The 20,984-nt window shown below is 36.0% G+C and overlaps 1 protein-coding gene across 1 annotated transcript in view; it reads left to right on the top strand.

Annotated features, from left to right (window-relative positions):
- Nucleotides 1-20,984, top strand: part of APAF1 (apoptotic peptidase activating factor 1) — a 53,348-nt gene that overhangs the window by 11,850 nt on the left and 20,514 nt on the right. The window contains exons 7-17 of the mRNA XM_072399004.1: nucleotides 1,869-2,036; nucleotides 3,228-3,359; nucleotides 3,859-3,972; nucleotides 5,382-5,566; nucleotides 7,677-7,803; nucleotides 10,035-10,160; nucleotides 14,458-14,589; nucleotides 16,339-16,464; nucleotides 17,973-18,122; nucleotides 18,267-18,395; nucleotides 19,352-19,477. Of these exons, the coding sequence (XP_072255105.1) occupies nucleotides 1,869-2,036; nucleotides 3,228-3,359; nucleotides 3,859-3,972; nucleotides 5,382-5,566; nucleotides 7,677-7,803; nucleotides 10,035-10,160; nucleotides 14,458-14,589; nucleotides 16,339-16,464; nucleotides 17,973-18,122; nucleotides 18,267-18,395; nucleotides 19,352-19,477 (1,515 nt within the window). The remainder of the gene's footprint in view (nucleotides 1-1,868; nucleotides 2,037-3,227; nucleotides 3,360-3,858; nucleotides 3,973-5,381; nucleotides 5,567-7,676; nucleotides 7,804-10,034; nucleotides 10,161-14,457; nucleotides 14,590-16,338; nucleotides 16,465-17,972; nucleotides 18,123-18,266; nucleotides 18,396-19,351; nucleotides 19,478-20,984) is intronic.

The following is a 20,984-nucleotide window of genomic DNA, read 5'->3' as shown; positions in this document are numbered from 1 at the left end:
CGAGCCCTCCCCCTTCAAAAGATATTGTAATATAGTATATAAACTTTGCCAAGGCATTACATTTTTTTTATTTATTGTAGTGCAGTTTACCAATCCCTAGATGTTGTGACAGCATTCATTTTTTATTCATTCATCTTTTTTTTATTATTAATTTTATTTATGGTTTTCACTGAAGGTAACAATGAATTAATTAAATTAACCTTACACTAAGTTGAATTGCCCGGGTTTGTGGCAGGTTTACAATAATGTTTACTGGAGGGGAGCAATGAATTATCTCAAAGTACATATGAATGCAAATAAAAGTCTGATCAATGTGTAATATAAGATGTGGAGCAGTGAAAAAGTCTAGTGCCTGATATTTCCAGGTCCCTGCATGCTAGCATAGAGTACATTTTCCAATTGGTTTTCAGATAGCTATATGTTAAAATACCTTACAGGGTCTGTCCATTCACCGAAATCCAAGCAAATACAAAAGCTGTAACTTGCTCAATTGTACTTTTCAACATCAAATGCTTGCGTTGGACGTCAAAATTCTCCCGTCCATCTCCTCTTAGTAAAAATATACTTCCTGCTCAATGAAGAATCCGTTCCATATCTTCACTTCACTGCTAGTGGTGTTGAACTACCCATCATTCATTGCTTGATTAAGGTTTTGTTAAGGGCAGTGATCAATATTGCCATTCCTCTCATGTCAATAGCTAGAGATGACTATTCTTTGCCAGCATATGGGATCTGCCCTGCATTTGCTATACTTGGGTGTACGCTGGACTGAAGATGCTGACATAGATGAATAATTGTGACATGTCCTTTTACAAGCATTCCCACATATGCTTGTACCTCTGAGGAAGTATAGGGGTGTGTCAAACCAGACCTTTTATGAGTACACTGGACCGAGGGATCAAACTCTGGTACTTACTGCACCATGCAGTCATATTTAGACTCCCTTCATGTGCTGTAACAGAGGTGTGCATGTATTACCAAAATGGGGGTTGTTATATATATATATCTTGAGGCATCTTAATAAAGCAGCGTATGTGAAATTCACTTAATGTTCATTACAGGTGATTCTTTGTGGTTTTTACATTACAGGAGATGATAACCAATCGGAAATATTTGGTAAAGAATCACAATCACTGACTTATCAAAAACCTTCACTGTCTAAATGCATATCTAACTGTTTGATTCTGCTCTGTTATTGTGGGTTCTGTGTGGTTCTTTTAAATAGGAGTTTTATTTATTGTATGCATTAGTAAATATAATATTGGCGTGTGCCGTTTATTAGAGGTTTGGGCTACAAGGTATTCTAAGGTTATATGGGTGGTGCAGTTATCTCTTTCTCTCTGCAGGTAACTGCAGCTGATAGGTGGACTCAAGCAGCATCTTATCTAGGCTTCCTCACAGAGAAAAAATAGGGCAGGTTAACAACCACCCACCAACCATCCATCCACCTGGACCTTTTGTTCATTTTGAACAAGCATAATGGTGGCAGCTGGTATGCTGTCAGGTGCTGGGAGACACTGAGGAAATGTCCATGTGAACATAACCTAATCGATTTGTTGTATATACAACACAACAGGTGTTCATTGATCCTTTATACTGGTTCCTGGGATTAGTGCACTGTGCAGCTTCTGTACAGATCATACTGTTTCCCAGGAATAATAGCATATCTCCACAAATGTAAAGGTTAGACATTTTTATAGAACCTTTTTTCTGCTTACTACAAATGTTTATTCATCTATTTTCACAATATATTTTTTGATTATCTATTATAGTTAGAATTCTGAAGCAGTGTAAACGGACTGCTATCCTAATAAACTACTTTTCAGCAGTATGTAGCTAACCACTTACCATCTGGTTTTACTTGTTAGGTTCTATGCATACTCTGGGACATGGAAAGTGAGGATGTGGAAGACATGCTACAGGAGTTTGTCAACAAATCATTACTATACTGTGATCGTAATGGAAAATCATTTCTATATTACTTGCATGACCTGCAACTGGATTTTCTCACAGAGAGGAACCGGAATCAGTTACCTGTATGAGCACTCTGGCTATAGTAATCTCAATGCCAATAGTATATTATGAAAAACACTTTATTATTTCTGTCTTTTTGTAGTAATGCATTTGAAAGTAGACCTTTATGCATACACTAGATACACCTTGTAGTCAAAAGCTTGTAAACACCTGACAGCTACACCTGTACGAGCTTTTTGTACATCTCTTCTAAAACAACTGTTTTTGTAAAGGCTTTCCACAAGTGTGTCTGTAAGAATTTACTTTTTTGTCGCATTCAGCAGAGGTAGACTTTGTATGTTCAGATACTGGATGGTGTTCAATAAGTTTATTTCAAAGGTGTTTAATAGGGTTGAAGTCAGGGCACATCAAATTAGTGGCCTTGTGCACATGGGCAATACTGTATAATAAACCTTGTATGCTGTAATATTAAAATTTCATTCTCTGAAAACATCTCATTTAGGGGCTCATACATTTTCAGTAGTATTATAACAGGATAAATTCTAAATGGTGGGGCTGCAGGAGACATGCAGCTATAGAGCAGCCCGCAGCAGTGTACTGCTCCATAGTGTCATGTTCAGGGATATGCAGATGTTGATTGGGAGGCTGTACATATTAGAAGTTTTGTTTAGTCCTAATACAAGGGGCACCGCTAATACTACAAATCCCAGCGTGTCAATCAGGACCCACAAACTCCCCCCCTCTGTTGACATTCATTTGCGACTGTCCATAATTGTAGATGTTTTTTTAAATATCAAGGTTGGCCGGCAACTTTGTCCAAATTTTTCATTTTGGCCCCCTGACACCCCTGTCCTAATAGGTACTTCCTTTGTTATTTCTTATGAGTCAGTCATCATCAGCCAACTGGGTGGCTGAGATAATTTTCTCAGCCAAATATTATTATTACACAGTATTTATAGCGCCATCATTTTACGCAGCGCTGTACAAAGTCATCTCTTGTAGCACTAACAGTAGGACATGTTTGGTGTAGGACTTGAAGTGCGCCTGAGAAATAAACCTAAAAAAAAGTTACTCAGCTAGAACATCTACAAAACATCGACTGATATACACAACATTGTGCCTAAATTACTGTTACAATATTAAATTCATATATTTGACAAACAGCATTGGAGGCAAAATCTATAGTTTGAGCTTAAAAGCTTTATTCAGCTTTATTATTTAACTGCTTCTTAAAGTTTTTTTTCCTATTTCAGGCTCTACATGCCAAGCTTGTCAGTCAGTATCGTAAATACTATTCAAATGAGCTTCCTACAATGAAACAAGAAGATTGTGCATACTGGTACCATTACCTAGCATACCACATGGCCCAGGCCAATATGCATCAAGTAGGTAAATTTACAAATATATTTTAGGCAGGTATGCATATCAAAAGTCTCATAAATGGCAGTAACTTTTGTGAATCTAGTTAATTTTTTCTTTGCTTAGATAGAAGACTATATTAATTTATGTGTACCCAGTTACATGGTAATGTAGATGTAGCTATGAATACCTTAGGGTTCTGTAGCTACTTAGTGGTCTTAAATGTTAAAGAAGTCCTCTGATTTGATATTTAAAAAAGCTTCCACTCTTGTATTTTGAGGCTTGCACTGAGTAATAAGACTGTTTTACACTACACCATATCTATATTCTTTCATAATAAAATACTGCATTAAGCAGAAACATCCTGAGCTCTTCTGCCTTTTCTTTATTCATTCAAGCTAAACAGTGGACATAACTGTATGTTCACAATTGAGTAAAGATCTGCTTAAACATTTTTATGTTTTTTATTGTGCTGTATACTGGTAAAGGGTAAATAGATTCAGAGTTTTTTTCCAATTATTTCAGGACCTCTGCTCACTTCTGTTCTCACTGGAGTGGTTAAAATCTAAGATGAGATTATATGGACCAGCACACCTCATTCATGAGTTTGTACGTTACCGGGACATCCTTGATAAGCAGGTAAAGTTTTTTAAGCTAAGTAGGAGATAGAGGTGATCCAGACATTAAAGCAAATTAAAAAAAAAAAATAGAAAATGTAGACCATTTGTATGTATTCATATTGATGTATTTGTGTTTGCAGTGTACAGTGAATTGAAGTATGTACTATTATTGCGTAAGGGGCATCAGTAGGATTCTGATAATTCATTCATAACCTCATATTTGCTTTTTGTATTTCCACTAGTAAAAATACAAAAAAAATTATTTTGTCCTAGTGTGCTTAAATTTATAGCTGTGGTCCAATAGGTACTAGGGCTATGTACACATGTCAGATGATTCTTGTCCGATTATCGCTTCAGGGCGGTCATTAGATAAGAATCTGGAGTGTGTACAGCACTTGTCCATGAACGACGAACAACTGCAATACAAGTGAAGAGGAGAGTGTGCAGTGGGGTGCCACTCGTTCGTTCTCCCCCCTCTTCATAGAGCAGAATGGCACTGTATGTACGGCACTTGTTCATGCATCTTTCAGTCTTTTTTCATTGGAAAGGATCATAAAAGGTCCTTTCCAACAACAAAATTCTAACGTGTGTGTACGCAGCCTAAATGAGAGCTAAACACTAAATTACAGCACTGCCTACAAAAAAGGGATATAGTTACTTGTTATTGCTTTCATCACAAGTCTAAATGAACAATTATGATTATTATGAGTTTTTGCTAAGTATTTCTTTATGACCCAGTGGCCAAATGAGTCCCCTGTGTTCAGAGCTATTTTTTCCAAAATCCAGTAGTAGTAGTATTATAATCATTTAGGTGGTTCAGGGTTTTGCCTAGTAGCATTCATTATCCTTAAAGGATGCCTTTCTAAAATATACCTATTGCAGAACCAGGGGTTAATGTAAAAATGTTAATACATTTTTTAGGATGCAAAATCATTCCAAGGTTGGAAAGTCTGTTCACTACCATAACACATGGCTGTGTGACGTTGGCCCAGCCAAAGTTTATGCTGTCACTCCCTATGTTTCTAGAGCCTTACAAAAAACATTGTATTACAAAACCACCAAAACTACCTAAACATTATAACTAACAATTAAAACATAACTAGAAACTGGAACATAAAGGAACACTATGAATCCACCCACTATCTGTAATGGAAATCTATGATGATTTTAGGTATTCCTAGAGATTAAATCTTGTACAAGCAGACGGTGTAAATATTTTACATACTAAATACTAAAAAGAATGTTTGGTGAAACATTCTTTTTAGTATCACAGGTTTGCTTTTAAAGGTAAAATAACTATAATTTTGTTCAGTGAAGGCAGCACTGTACTTGTTTGTAATTAGGAAATTGATGTTTTAAACATAATTCCTATTTAATGTCAGGGCACAAATGAACAGATATGATTTTGAAGTTATTTGAATTTTATAGGATAATAAAGCACGGGAAGATTTTCAAGAGTTTCTGTCTGTGAATGGCCATCTCCTAGGACAGAATTCTCACATAAACCTTGTTCAGTTGGGTCTTTCTCAGCCTGATGAATCCATAGTATACAGACAGTCTATTCACCAAGCCAAAGAAGAGCTCCAGCGAGGGGAACTATATGTAAACTGGTTGTAAGTATCTAGAACACAAGATTACAATACATAATAGATACAGAATTTCTAATTACACAAATACATGTTAGTAAATATAAATGTCGGGTAGGAGCTGAAACTTCACCTTAGTATGACAGGCATAATATACCTATATTATATATATTTGTTTGAGATCAATATAACATTCTACCTGCATGCCCTGTGTATAACAAAAGAATTTGTAAAATGTACAGCAAACATCTATGATGTTTCAAATTATATCATGGCGTGAGCCTGATACAACCAAAGTTCTCCCTTTTTAGTCACTGGCCACATGGATTTCACAGATTTTTGTTAAATAATATAAGTAGTAATCAAACTGGGATTTTTAGGGCAAAAAACTACATTAAAATACTGAAGGCTTTTATTATAGAACACTCTTTGCTTCATACTAAATGATTCTGTGTGGATTTCTTTCCTAACATCAAGTGAGGGCTTGATTTGTGCCTCTCCACGTGAATAATATTTATTCTTAGAGTTGCCTAAGAATGACAAATAAAGAATTCTAAGAATTTCTTAGAATGACCTAAGTTATCACAAACTCTGGATGGCTCCCAATAAATTTTAAACAACTGAGATTGGTCAGACCTTGTTTGTCTTTAATGATCCAGAAGGATAATTGGCCTGTACCTTGGTAGTTGCCATGATCAAGTTCCTTCGAGCATTGCAAACTTGTATATATTGTGGTCATTGAGTCATGATCTGACCCTGATCTTGAGGAAATATATGTGAATATTCTATTCTTGTTGTTAGCTAATATTATTGTTTACATTTAAATGTAAAATGTTGGTATTCGCAATATAAGCTGTCATGTTTTGAATCTAACCTAAAAAATCCCATTTTGGTTACTACTTCTGGTATTTCTGATAGTTTGGGATGTGGCATCTTTCACTGAGCCTTAAGACAGGAGGCACAAGTTACTAGTCTGATTTTTGTTGAACATTGGACTAGGATGACTTGGTAGCTGGAAGGAATAATGGCTAGCACGAGTGTGTGTATATGTATGTGTGTCTTTTTATATATATATATATATATATATATATATATATCTTTATATATATATATATATATATATATATATACACAAACACATATACAGTCATTTTTTTAAGTATGCTTATTCAGCTTCTTGATACAAAAATCTCTAATCAACCAATCACATGGCGGCAACTCAGTGCATGTAGACATTGTCAAGACAACATTTGAGAGAAAATATTCAGTGAACGGCAGTTCTCTTGGCAAAAAAGTCCTTGTTGATTCCAGAGGTCAGGAAAGAAGGCCATATTGGTTTGAGTTGATAGAAAGGCAGCAGTAACTTATACAATAACTTGTTACAACCAAAGTATTCAGGAATGATTCTCTGAAGGCACAACACTTGAACATTGAAGCAGATGGAATACAGCAGCAGGATTCAGACCACACTAGGTACTTCTCCTGTCAAGTACCTGTGGTTACATGTCACACCAGACAAGAAAAGATTGGAAAAACAGCTGGTTTTGGCTAATGAGTCCCGATTTTTGTTACAACATTTAGACAATAGGGTCAGAATATGACGTCATTAGTATGAATACGTAGATCCATCCTGCCTTGTTTTAACAGTTCAGGCTAGTGCTGAATAGCCAGATATCATTCCAATAGAGCATTTCTGGGATGTGGTGGAATTTTCAATCATGCATTTGCATCCTACATATCGTCATCAATTGCATTATGCTACAGGGTTCTCCCCAGGCACTTTTAGCTGGGCGCACCACCCGGCACTTTTAAGCACCCACCCGGCTGTTTTTGGGTGGTTACCAAAGAGTTTGGTCACAATACAGGGGCTGCCACCCACCTAAAATTTCTTCCCACCCGGCTTAAAAAAATTTCTGGGTTGAGCACTGTGCTATCATGTCAACATGGACCAAAATCATTGAGGAATGTTTGCAGCGCCTTGTTCAATCTATGCCATGAGAAATTTGGCAGTTCTGAAGTCCAAAGGAGTTCCAACCTGTGGAACCCTGTAAAAAAATACAGAAATACTCCAACATTAATTGTGAATTCATCTGTGACATAGAATTCTGCATTTGGCTAATTGCTGTTTTGATTTCAGAAACAAACAAAGTATGAAGAACTTGGCCAGCCTCTCGGTGCGGCCTCATACAGAAGCAGTGTATCACGCCTGCTTTTCACATGACAGACAGAAAATTGCATCCTGTGGAGCTGACAAAACCTTACAGGTAACTGAATAAGATGATGGTTGGTAGTCATTTCTTATGATCAAGTACATGGAAATATGGATTTTTGGACAAATGTACCACTTTTTAGAAACTCCTGCTTAGTTTCCAGACTAGGGATGGGCATACCTTCTTATCAATCTTTTTTATTAAATTTTAACAACATGTACATAAGAACATTTTGACTACACACACATAACAGTATACAGTGTAATAAGACATCAGTTAGATTAGATGAAATTCTATTGTCAAGTTAAAGGGAAACACTATCTAGTCTATATGCATTGAATTGCGTTTTGATTTATTACCCATGTTTATATCAGGTGGTTATTTCCAAAGTCTCTGGTGACTTAACTATAATATGAAGTTTTAAGTTTATTTTGAGTTATGTATCACCCAGAGTTCCCAAATTTAGTCAAATTTGTCTAATGTGTTATTAACTGTGCTAGTGAGCTTGTCATTTACCATGATCCAATTTAGTTTCAAGGTTATTGGTTTTATGGGTATTTCAACCTTCTTCCATGCTTCCACCAGTGTTATGTGGACACAAAACTTTTTTTTTAGTCCACATAAGGTAAAATATAGTATAATCAGGACAAAAACATTTTTTTAAACTCCTGCCAACATTTTAAATGAATCTCCTTGAAAATAGTCATCAACATTGCTGGCAGTGTCAAGGGTACCTATAAGGACATGTCCCAAATAAAACAAAAATTAGGAATGTGTAGTTTTCCTGTAAAAAGGTAATGTATAGACATGAAAACACATTTTTAAGATCCCAACATAAACTAGATCTATAGAAAAAAAAGAATAATAAAGAATAATGATAATGAAAGAAAAAAACTCTTGCTATTACCCAGCACCCTGTAATGTGAAAACAAAATTAGATCTTTTGTGGGCAAGTGAATGTATAGTGAAGTCATGGCTAAGAAAAAATTGAGTCTTAGTAGACACACACTAAATTATTAGTTGACTAAATGATTAGTAAACTTTAATGTACTTCACAATACTGTCTTAGAGTGTTTTAACTGTAAATTGTAGTATGTTAATAAAGTGAAAGTAGAAGTTTTATAAAGGTATATGCCTATACTTCAGAACAAAACTAATAGTTAATGCTCAGCTATCAGTTCTCTTTGCCTGTGTCATTATTGTTCTGTTTTCCAGCACAATACACTTATGGAAAAAGAGAAACACCATGAAGCAACATACCTGTAACATTTTCTAATACTTGTTTTGTGTAAAAATGTATGTAAGTCTTTTATGTCTGTATTAAAGCCAAGCTCCAGGAAACCACAAAACACACAGATACAGTACACAGTACATGTACTTGAGTTATTTTTATAACAATATCATTTTGCATTTTTGTCCATAAAGTCTACAGATGTACAAAACATAGTCCTATCTGACCGAACAGGAGACCTGAGTTTTTACTACTGTAGCAGACTGGTGATGTCTGTCACTTACCATCATGTTCTGTGTTAGCACATACACGTTGGACCTAAATTTAATACAGTTCTCAAAGACTAGAGAAGATATGTTATCATGGGCGAACTTGGGTAATCTAGCAAACCTGGAATGGATTTCTTAAAAATCATTTGCTATTAGTTTGCAAATGTTCTCAATCCTGGACCAGCTTCATTTCAGGTTTACTGTTACCTATCATAAATGAGTAGATGCATTCACAGCATCAGACCCTGATTTCTAAAGACAAGGCAGGTGGGTCACTAATGACTTTTTCATGTATCTCTTCTTTAAATCACATATAACATTCTATTCTTAGGTCTGCATGTCTATCAACAGGGCATATGAATTAGTACCACTCTGAGTAATTGCTGACAGGATGCATTTCACAGTATCAGTTTCAGCTATTGCAGCACTGTCAATATGTTCAGTGGATATAAGACAATATTTTCAGCATATGATTGGAAGATAATATTATAATAATCCCAAAAAAAAAAGCCTACAACACAGAATTATATGAGCTGAGCCTTGCTTTTTTAAGCCACTTATTAGATGGTGGTCGGGTGTGAGATGGTGATATTCATGTATAATCTGATCTCAGAGCTAATTTGGTGGGTAAACATAACCCACTGCTTCTGATATCCAAGCTCTTTCCTCACACAGACACATAGAATAGTGTTCAGGGCAGGAGCCAATGTTATGAAATGCCTAGTAGAGATGCAGCCAGCTGGCAGGATGTCTAAACAAGGCTTCTGTTCTGTGTTCACTGCCAGGTCTTTAAAAGTGAAACCGGGGAGAACTTGCTACAGATAGAGGCTCACGAGGATGAAGTGCTGTGCTGTGCATTTTCTGCTGATGACAGATTTATAGCTACCTGTTCAGCAGACAAGAAAGTGAAGGTAAGTTCTTGCTCGTTGTACTAATGCCATTTCCGCAATCTTCACTACTTTTTCTGCTTATGACAGATACATTGGTAATAAAAATATATATATATATATATACCAATTATTATACATTAATAAATAATACTGTCATATTCATGCTTGCTTTCTTTATTTAAACAGTGGAAATGTCTTTTTTTATTTTATTATTTTTATTTGAAAGGTTCAACGGAAACATACAGTGTACAGAAATAAACATAATGATCATTCCAGTTGTATGCAATATAACTGTGAATACAAGAGAAGGAAAGAAAGGTGGAAACAGTACCCACTCCTCTTTTCCATTAACAGCATAATCAGTAATTGTTTTAGTGGAACTTTCTTGATCATATGTGAAAAATAATATGGCCCTGATTTACTAATGCTCTCCAAGGCTGGTGAGAATGCTGGGTGAGCTGGGTGATCTAGCAAACCTGGAATGGATCTGGTCCAGGATTCAAAACATTTTCTAGCAAATGATTTAAAGAAATCCATTCCAGGTTTTCTGAATCACCAAGCTTCACTGAAGAAAGTGTATTCTCTCCAGCCTTGGAAAGCTTTAGTAAGTTAGGCCCTATGTCTCAAAAAAGTAATTCCTGCACCCTGCATTAAAGTAGACCAATGGAGTGTTCCCACTGTTAGGGCTCATTTTGACTTGCATACAGTTTGCATGTATATTACAGACTGTATCATTAAAAACATTTGTGAATAATGTTCTTTGCTGTTCCTGCAGGGAATGGGGTTGCATTACTTTTTTACAAGCTGTCCTAGCAGATTGGGGATTCTAGGTTGATGATCTGGAAAGAAGCTGAATATGGTTATAGGCTTCTATAGGTTCCTGCTTCCCAACACAGAACCATGTTTAGAACACTCGGGAACACTTTAATATTAACCTGTCAAAAACAATTTGAACAAAGCATATGAGATTACTAAACTGTCTAAAGTAAAAGTGCTGCGGAAGTCAATGGTTAGACTTCAGATATTTTCACATATTTTTTATTAAAAAAAAAGGCAAAACAGTGTGGACTACTAACGTAAAAGGTGTCTACATTTCTGGTATTTGATTCATGTGGGCAATTGATCAGTTGGCCTGTTAGTGAGTTCATATCTTTCCCTTCCGGTGTTTTAACAAATAAATCTACCTGTGAAATAAATCTACCAGGGAGTGTGTACAATGACATCATCGTCAGGAAAGTGTCACAGCTGTGTTTGTGTATGAATGCTGCATGTCATGTTCTGCAGCCTGACATCTTTCCCAGCACAAACCTCCATATCTCATAAAAAGTATGTCCTACCAACCCAAAATTTTCAGGGTACACAGACCCCCATAGCTAGCAGTACCCCAAATGTCATCTCCCCACCTTTAACAACTTTTAAAATGGGGTCATAATTTTAAAAACTAGTTAAAATTGAACATCAGGGTTGCTGTGTGTCTAGAAGCCCGAAATTAAACATACAAATTATGGACCCCCAGGGCCACTTACAAGGAGGTGCGAACCCCAAATTTATACCTACCTGTCACAAAACTAGAAATGTCATACTACACTACACTTTCCCTTTCCCTACTTTGAACCCCAATTTCTCTGGAACTGGGAGATGTACAAAACCAAAAATGTAGGTTCAAGTGGGGGACACCTGTGACTAACACCCCCTAAAATGTCATTATTAGGCCATCGTCATAACATAAAGAACTCTGCCCATCAAAAAAATCGACCCAGTTACACATTGCTGAACGCTTTTAGCACCTGAACCCCAATTTCTCTGGAACGGGAGAAAATTAGAGGTGCAAGTGGGGGACACCTGTGGCTAACACCCCTTAAAATTTTATCATTATGCAATTCTCCGAACATAAAAAAACTTCGCTCATCAAAAAAATCTACCTGTTACACATTGCATGTGGCTTCTAGCACCTGAACCCGAACGGGAGGGTACAGGTGAAGAAAATCAGAGGTGCAAGTGGGGGAGACCTGTGGCTAACACCCCTTAAAGTTTCATTGCTAAGGCATCGTCAGGACATAAAAGTCTCTGCCCATCAAAAAAATCTACCCTGTTACGTTGAAAGCCTCCAGCTTCTAACATAACAGGATGATACGTTAGAAGCTGGAGGCTTCTAGGGGCATAGTTCAGTGTTTAATTTATTTCAAAGTAGGCCTACACATGCACACTGAACTTCTGTTTGTTGTATCCTGTTGTTGTAACAGGTAAAATAAAAAAAGATTAAAACTTTTAAAAGTTTAAAAGCTGTGTTATGTTTTGGGACTCCAGACTAATTTTCTTTAGTGGAAGAGGGGGCAAAATAGCTCTTTTGATAGTAAAGGTTGTGGACCCCTGGGCTAGGACATTCTGTAGGGTGATTCTTAGGAAGGGATTTACGATTAACTATTTTAAAGTGCAAAGGACACCTGCAGCCCCTTAGTTGCAGCTTTATCTTCATATAAAAAATACCTAACTAAAGTATTGACTAATAAATACTAATGTCTTCATTAGTATTATCTTCAATAATAATAATATTATCTTCAAGGATAACTGTGCATTATTTTTAATGTACAGGATTATATATAGAGGAATATATAGAAACTTTGAAAATATAACCCGCATATATACTAGAGTAAGTACTTGACTTAGTTTGAGCCGTTTGCCATCGCCAATGTAGCAGCATTCAGACTAAGGTAGTACTGGGAGGTGATCAGGCATGCTGCATGCAAATGTGCTGACAAGGAACAAGCTGAGAGGGCGAAAGCATGAGTAGAGAGATGTCCTCATAAGTCTGCTACTCTTTCAATGTCCTGCCAGCATATTCTTTAACTGTAATAGGGGAATTATTGTCAATCTCCTGACTGTACTGTATCCAAATTGTATGACTTTTTTGGTATACAGAAGACAGATCTAACCCATTTCTAAATTGAGTGGAACTTGATGCTTGGATGAAATTCAAGTTTCAAATCTCCAACTATGGGCTCTATTTATAAAACATATATAAAATGTAATATAGCTTTCAGGCCCAGGTAATGGATTCCCACCACTTTGGGAATGTTCAGGAGGGAATGTGTGGATTCCCAGCTTTATAGAAAGAACCCTGTGCTTTTTAAACTTTAATATACAATATGTTTTTTAATTGGTAAATAAACTTTTGTGTAATAAAATGACCTGGAGTTTACAACATTAATGTAAGAATACAGAAAGTGTCTGCAAATGCCAGCTATAATATTAAAGTTTAGTGTGTTATTGAAATCTTTATTGTTTTTTTCACTTTACTTTGTTGTTTCTCCCACATTTTATAAAAGTATCTCCAAAAGTAGAACTTAATAATAATGTTACTGATTGATGTTGGTAGCAGTTGAATGTATTTTGGTATCTGGTGAATTCAGCAGACACCTCCGCATTGTCAGTTTCAGGAGAAGAAGGGATTATCAGCTAGGCTAAAATTTCCCCACCATGTGTTTGTTTCCCTAAAGTAATTCCAGCATTGAAGGTGTCTTCTTTGTATATAAACATCCACTGACCTAATGAACTGTACACTTGCATATCATCATAAAAAACAAATACATTAGAGTATCCCCAGATCTGTTTTTGGGGTTGTGTTTGTTTTTGCACACAGGGTGGCCTGCCCAGTCTTCCTATCATCATTTCAAAAAAAATAGCTTTTTTATTATTTTAAAAGGAGGTTATTCCTTAGTTCTTTAATATGTTTATATGGTTTTATTTTGTTATTGGATATTTGTTTATAAGTATATACAATATATGACGTTTATTGAAGAAATATTAAATATGTGAAAACTGATTTCTAGAGTACAATCTGTAAGAGACAGATCAGATAAAGCTTACTTTAAGGTTCCATTTAAACCTCAGACTAGGACATTTTATAGAAGATGTTATTGCACTGATGACTTGCATGTAAGCAATAGGCATTTTTCAGCACAGCTGAAAAGGTTAGAATGTTAATGATGTGAAAAAGATACTACAGTGCCATCTACTGGCTGCAAAGAATGCTACATAGCTTTAGATTGATTATGTCTACCTATGATTCAGAAATTATTGTAAAAAAAAAAAGAACATATGTCAGAACCACATTGTGTTCCCTCTAATGCCTAAAACAAAGGTTTTCATATGATAATATATGTCACATTTCTTTATGACTAATAATGTATGTATAACCACACTATCCTCTAGGGCAGGTAACTGCATAATGTCACTTGCATTAGGCAGACTTTTATTATTATTTAAGAGCCTGAAGCCAATACAATTAATCCTATAATCTTTTTTCCATTTCATCTAGATTTGGAATGCATTGACTGGAAAGCTCATAAGGGAGTACACAGAGCACACAGAGCAGGTCACATGCTGTCAATTCACCAATGGAAACTCTCCTTCCCTGCTGGCCACCTGTTCGTATGACTGCACACTTAAAGTATGTAAATCAGCTCACAGACGAAGCAACTGCTATACTTCACATTGTAATTATTTTTACTACAGTCTCTGCTGATGGTTATTATTTATAGCTAGGCAGAAAGAAGAGTGGTACAGTTTTGGACAGCAGCATTTTCTGCTTGTTTCCCCAGTAATTACTATGCATGCTCACTGGGGTAGAAAGCAGCAGTGCTGTAATTACTATGCACTTAAGTTGTCTATAAAGCAAACTCGAAATAATTATTATTAGGCTTCTTGTTCTTGAAATATTAAAAGAATATTCCACAGTGAATCTGCTCTGTTAACTCCATACAAGCCCATTGCAATACAGCTTTGCACTTCAGCTTCAAATCACAATACTAAGCAAGTAACAAGGATAAAAACTCACCATGCGTCAAACACATTACAATCTAAATAAATTGGGCATAATGTTCTAATATACCCTGGCATCACTACTGAGAGCTGAGTTGTTCTGTGATGAAATTCATTTAAAAAAATGTACATGCAGAGCAGCTATTATCATAAATTTTCTAGGAAAAATGGCCCCATCTGTGTATTATTTATTACGTTTCCCCATTTTCACTTTGAAAGAGAGGTGTCACTTAACATTTTACCTGCAATGACATCTGCAGGTGTAACTATTAAAGGCCATCTCCGGGCAAGTATCTCCTATTTTTTGTGAAGAAAGATAATACTCCCCTACAATCCCCATCAAGGTCACCTGCTAGCACACTTTCTGGGGCCCGCTTATCCAGTAGTGTAGATGGGTTGGTACTTTACTATCCCCTTGTTCTGTCACCACTGCTGCAGACACCTCTTCTGGATCCTTTAGGTAATCCAGCGCTGGACAGCTGATAGCTTGTTAGTATCATGTGACCACTGCTTTGGGTGAGTAATTATGGCTTTAAGTCAGTAAAAACATAATTTATACATTTGTCTGGAGTTCAGCTTTAAGATATGACACTCTAAGACTTTCATGAGAACCAGTAGCTAGTGGGTATCATTAATAATATACATTTTCACTCTTATATTGTACAGTTTACAGATCAGAATGGGGGAGGCTGTGAATCTGTTTTATACTGGGATTTGCAGATAAGGAACACAACTTTCATAAACCAGCAAGCTAGACTGAAAGTCATTTACCAGCCCTTCAGGAGAAAGTTCAGGAAAGAGACTTGTCAGCATTTATTGTGAACCTGTTTTGACACAGAAAACATACAAGTGAATGCCCATTTTGTATGTTTCTTTCAATTAAGCAACAATATAAAATATGTAATAATTTGTGGCAATAAAAAGATCAAAGCTTGTTTCCTTTTAGCCAAGTTATCAATGGCAGCAAAATGGGAATTCTGTATATTTTTTGTATATATTGAAATCCCCTAAAAATTATATTTTCCTAATCATGTGATTGACATACTGCTTTAATTTGTGTATTTTCATAATAAATACTGGGAATGACTATGGGGTTTAGGTAGACTGACTCACCCACACATTAATATATCTGTCTAAACTAAAACAGCAGCAGATAGGAATCTGCAATTTTATTTGCTAAATTCTTTGCAATTCATATAACTGACCAAGAGAGATCATTTTCAAAGAAAAGTGCATTTATATGTCCAAGGGTGTGTGTACTACTCATGTTATGTACTGTACATTCATTCTGGTTGCCTAATCCCTGTGTTAAAAAGTTTTACATGCTCCTTGGTAAGTCTATGAGGGTTTACTGTAACATTTTTTTTTGGATATGAAGCTGTGGGACATTGAGAAGAAGTATTGCTTGAACACCCTTTTTGGTCATTCAGATTGTGTGAACCATTGCAGATATTCACCTGATGATAAGTATTTGGCCAGCTGTTCCATGGATGGTATCTTACTGGTAAGTCAAATATTCATAATGCAACATGTATTTGACATTTATAGGGTAATGCTGCCTAGATAGAAATATGGGGGCTGCCATTGCTGATCTTTTGAAAATGTTGATTGCCTATATTTGCTTTTTTTCACTAGCTACCAAGCAGATCTCCAATGTTCTAACTAGTCACTGATGAGGTATAGTCAAATGCCACAACTTCAAAGCAGCTCTTTTTGAAGTAGTCTAATCCATCCACCAGTTCTGTTTCTAGTTTTGGTTTGTTCAAAACTCCTAAAATCAGCACCCAGTAAATTACATGCTCCTTTAGAGATTTCAATCAGTCCAAGAAGCTGTTGCCTACTTTCTGACACTTTTTGTCTTTTAACTGCCAGGGGAAGTAACATATAAACAGTGAGAGTCCTTGCTTGGACATGCTCTTAATTGTGGGTCCTGCCCTTCATTCTGTTTCGGTGTTGAGGCTTCTTTGTCAGACCATGGCAGACTGTTCATAAATCTTAAAAAAAAATTCTTTGTGGCCACAGTTGATCTGGCCTTAACTAAATAGTTAGAATGTATTGCAGTTTTACATTTATGGCTTCAGATACCTGTCCCTTGAGTGATTGTTGTTAGTTCAGGGCAAACTATTTTTTGTGTTGGACAGCTTGCGTCAAAAAATAGTTTCATCAGAATATCTTTAAACTGTGCTCCAGTTTTTTGAAGGTGCCATCTGGTCTTCTGTTAAGACATTCTACAGACTTCTAAGTTTTTTTTAAACGGCCTTCCTATAAATAAAGTATCATCTAAAAAGGAGATTTGCTTAAAGTTTCAGCAGTCTTCCCCTTCACAAAATTTTTTTTATGTATTTGTTCAATCAAACCTGTTGATCTTGCCAGTGACTCCTCAAAGCTGATAGTAAACCTGAGATACCAGGAGATAGCTAATGGTCATGTGACTTGTGTGTGAAATCATAGATAAAAAAAAAGTTTTCTAAGTCTTTTTCAAATTATTCTTCTTTCTTAAAGTGCAAAGAAAGCTGTTTAAAGAATAGTTTTAAATGTCAACCTCTTACATGTTGTTTTAATCGTTTTACTGGTTAAGTGATTGTTAACACATCCCTGTTCCCCATTGTAGCAGATTGTAAAGTACTGTACTTCTAGTTCTAGAGTGGGAATGAATAATAAAAGTACTGTTAGGTAAAAACATTATAATACAATTGAGGGCGAACTTTGAGTATAGGGGCAGAAAAAATAGTGATCATAGAGATATGGGTTACTGTTTTTAAGTCCCATTGTTAAAAAAGGCAGATCCAGTGACACACGTAGCATGTTCTGCATTGATACAGTACTACAGAAAAGTTGTTTACCAATTATTTATTAAGATTGTTGACCAAATAAATATTTCAGTCTTTTACCAATGTGAAACCCTTGTTTAAACCATTAGTTAGTTTGAATAGCGTTTTAACTAAGCTTTTTTCATTCTCTCTAGCAGTTGTTGGCATAAAGAATAATAATTTATTTGTTTTTTTTTATCAGATCTGGGAAGTAAAATCTGCTAATGAGTATAAATCTATTGATGTAGCACAGTCTTTCCAAAGCAACGATGCGTCACAGTTTCTGCTCAGATGCTGTTCTTGGGCCGACGATTGCTCCAGAGTTATGGTGACTGCACGGAATTACCTATATGCAAGTGTGATTTTTATTTTTTATTCTGTGTGCAGTCTATTTGTAAAGTGTGTTTTTTGGATATTCTATCTTTCTGTAAATCATTTTTGTCATTTACACTTGATGGTTTAGTTCTACAACTAACAGCAGTTTCACCTACTACAGATATTTGATGTTGAAAGCAGTGACCTTGTTTCTCAACTCGAGGCATGCCGCCAGAGCATTATATTGTACTGTGATTTCTGCACATCCAATCAGCTTGTAGCAATGGCACTGTCACACTATACTGTTCAGGTAAAGTGATAATAGTGTAAAGTTAGAACAATAATTAAATTACGGAGAAATATGTTTTCAGCTAAAGCATCATAATTCTGAGGGCCTGCAGCAGATGGGGCCCATTCCCACCACAGGAAAGGTGTTCCAAACTCTAAAAGCCTAACTATACTTTTAAACTTGGCAGGCACAGTCATATTTTGTATCAGATCTGCAAATTAAATTTTTACTAACTATGGTAAATATTGCAGTTCATTGTGTTGCTATATGGACAATGTGTTATCAGTATTAGCAGGAGAGCATTATGCATTTTGATACTGCACATACTGTATTTTAACTTACTGTTGCAATACTCACCTTTAAAATAACTTAAATGTAAATTTTCACATTTTTAAATATTCAAATTTTTCCACATTTACTGTATTAAATATGGAGATTTTTAGATAAATTAGATAGATCTCTGTATTTTGCCCAGCCTTATACAACTGCTTTACAGCTGTCAATATATTATTAGACATGCACAATGTTATTTTTCATGATCTGACCATCTCATAAATTGCGTAGGAGGAAGTAGTAAACCAACCAATGCAAAGTAGGAAGGAAAGCCATCTATTTGCATATAACTATACAGACTGTAAAACAAAACAAAGATTTCTAAATTCTTATCACACACTGCAAAGATTATCAAAGTAATTTTGTAAATCTAAAAAAAAGTCAGCACCAACAGTATGTTAAGTAGGATTTGGTAATGAATCCCTGCGAAAGGGCTTCAGTAACATAGCAGAGGATGTGTTAAATTCTGTAATGTAATTTAAAAAAGATAAAAACATTTAAAACCCGAATAAAACCCAAAACTGAACAAGGCAAATTCTCAAAACATTTATCCTACTCCTAAATGTCATTTACTAAAATATTTGTTTGTTGTGTGTTTTGTGTAGTATTTCATTTTGAAAAATAATATATTGCATTTTTTTCAGATGTGGAATATAGACTCCAGCACAAAAATAGCTGAATTTAATGCACATTTAAGTTGGGTCCATTGTGTCAAATTTTCCAGTGAAGGGTCTTCATTCTTGACCTGTTCAGATGACCAGACTGTGAAGGTAAATATTGGTCTTGGCGCTAGAAGATGTCAATTATAGAAATAAATCATACTGTGTATTTTTTGACAAGTGAAAACAAGTAAGTTTTATGGGTAGTTTTGCATTTTATTGTTGTTCTCATACTATGAACGAAGTCTCATTCTCTAAACCAGGGGTAGGCAAACTCCGGCCTTTAGACCAGATACGGCCTAGCCAGTAGTCTGTTCCGGCCTAACGTCCCCCTGGTCGATTTGGCCTAATCCCAGCTGGCAAGGGACAGCAACCCGTTGCTCTTGAGCCTCCTCGTTATGCCTCCCTTCTCTATTTACCATGGCCGGCGTTAACACTTCCGCCTCCGGGGTAAGTGAACATTCCCTCTCCTCTGTATGCATTGCGGAAGAGAGGAATTTTCCTTCAGGGGTGTTCCTGGTGGGGGGTGGAGCCATCAGCACGGGACTCTAGAGAAAGTCCGGCCTAGTGTGCCTTCTTGACCTCTTAAAATGGCCTAGTAACCAAAAAAGTTTGCTGACCCCTGCTCTAAACTTTAAGATAATATACAGGATTAGCAACTTCATGAAGCAGTTGTATTTTAATTTATTCCACTTTCCTGTGAAATCTAGAGTCTAAAATTTAACTCGCTAATTAAAAGTTCAGGTCCCATTTAATGTTCAAAGATCTGGTTTACTTGATAAACTGTTGTGTTTGTTTTAAAGTAAGTCAAAAAATGGCTAACCGTTTTGCTTTTACTATTGGCTAGAGGGCTGTATTGTGCCACAGCCAAGTTAGATCTAGTTACCACCCTCCTCATTGGCTACTTCTGTAAGGAAAATGAACCCTATTCTGCTGTGGGTCTGAGACAATGCTGCAAACCTATGCTGTCCCTACAACTAATTGGCACATGGAGTCTCTGTGGCTGCATTAACAATGTTGTTGATCTTTATTGCACTGCATAAGCAAAGCAACAAATTTGATTTATTGCCCAAACCCCATCCACCTTTCATTCGCTCTCCAGTGTACCAGTCAGCTGCCAGGATTAAAGAAAAAACACAGGCAATTCTGGGTATAGAACAGTATGCCCCACTCTCCTTTATTCTCCTCTGTGACCACCATAGCAGCTGGGCAATTGCTGTCAAATAAGGAAAAGAGTCGTGTTTGTAGCCTCTGAAGCTAAAAGTTGTTCTTAATCACTCTTGACAAATCACAACAAGAAATCATCTGTTCTTTAGCAGGTTCTAAATCATATGAATCTAACCTCAGGTATAAAACAATAAATTCCACAGTTTAATTGTTTAACAAAAATAAAGCCAATATTGTGAAGCTATTTGGGAAAAACTAAGTACACCCATGACTCAGTAGATAATAGAACCACTTTTAGTGGTCTAATTTACCTAATTTTAAGGCCTACTAAGAACTTTTTATATGATTTGCTTAAAACGCTGAAAATTATTTGCTTGCAGTGATGTTTTCTTTTATATTTATTAGAAAAGAAAATGATTTTTCTGTCCATTGTGTAGACTTCTTGTTAAAT

This window comes from Pyxicephalus adspersus, chromosome 2 (genome assembly GCF_032062135.1).
Source record: "Pyxicephalus adspersus chromosome 2, UCB_Pads_2.0, whole genome shotgun sequence".
NCBI lineage: Eukaryota > Metazoa > Chordata > Amphibia > Anura > Pyxicephalidae > Pyxicephalus > Pyxicephalus adspersus.
Note: the sequence above shows the minus strand (reverse complement) of the source record. Positions and strands in the feature narration are given on the sequence as shown.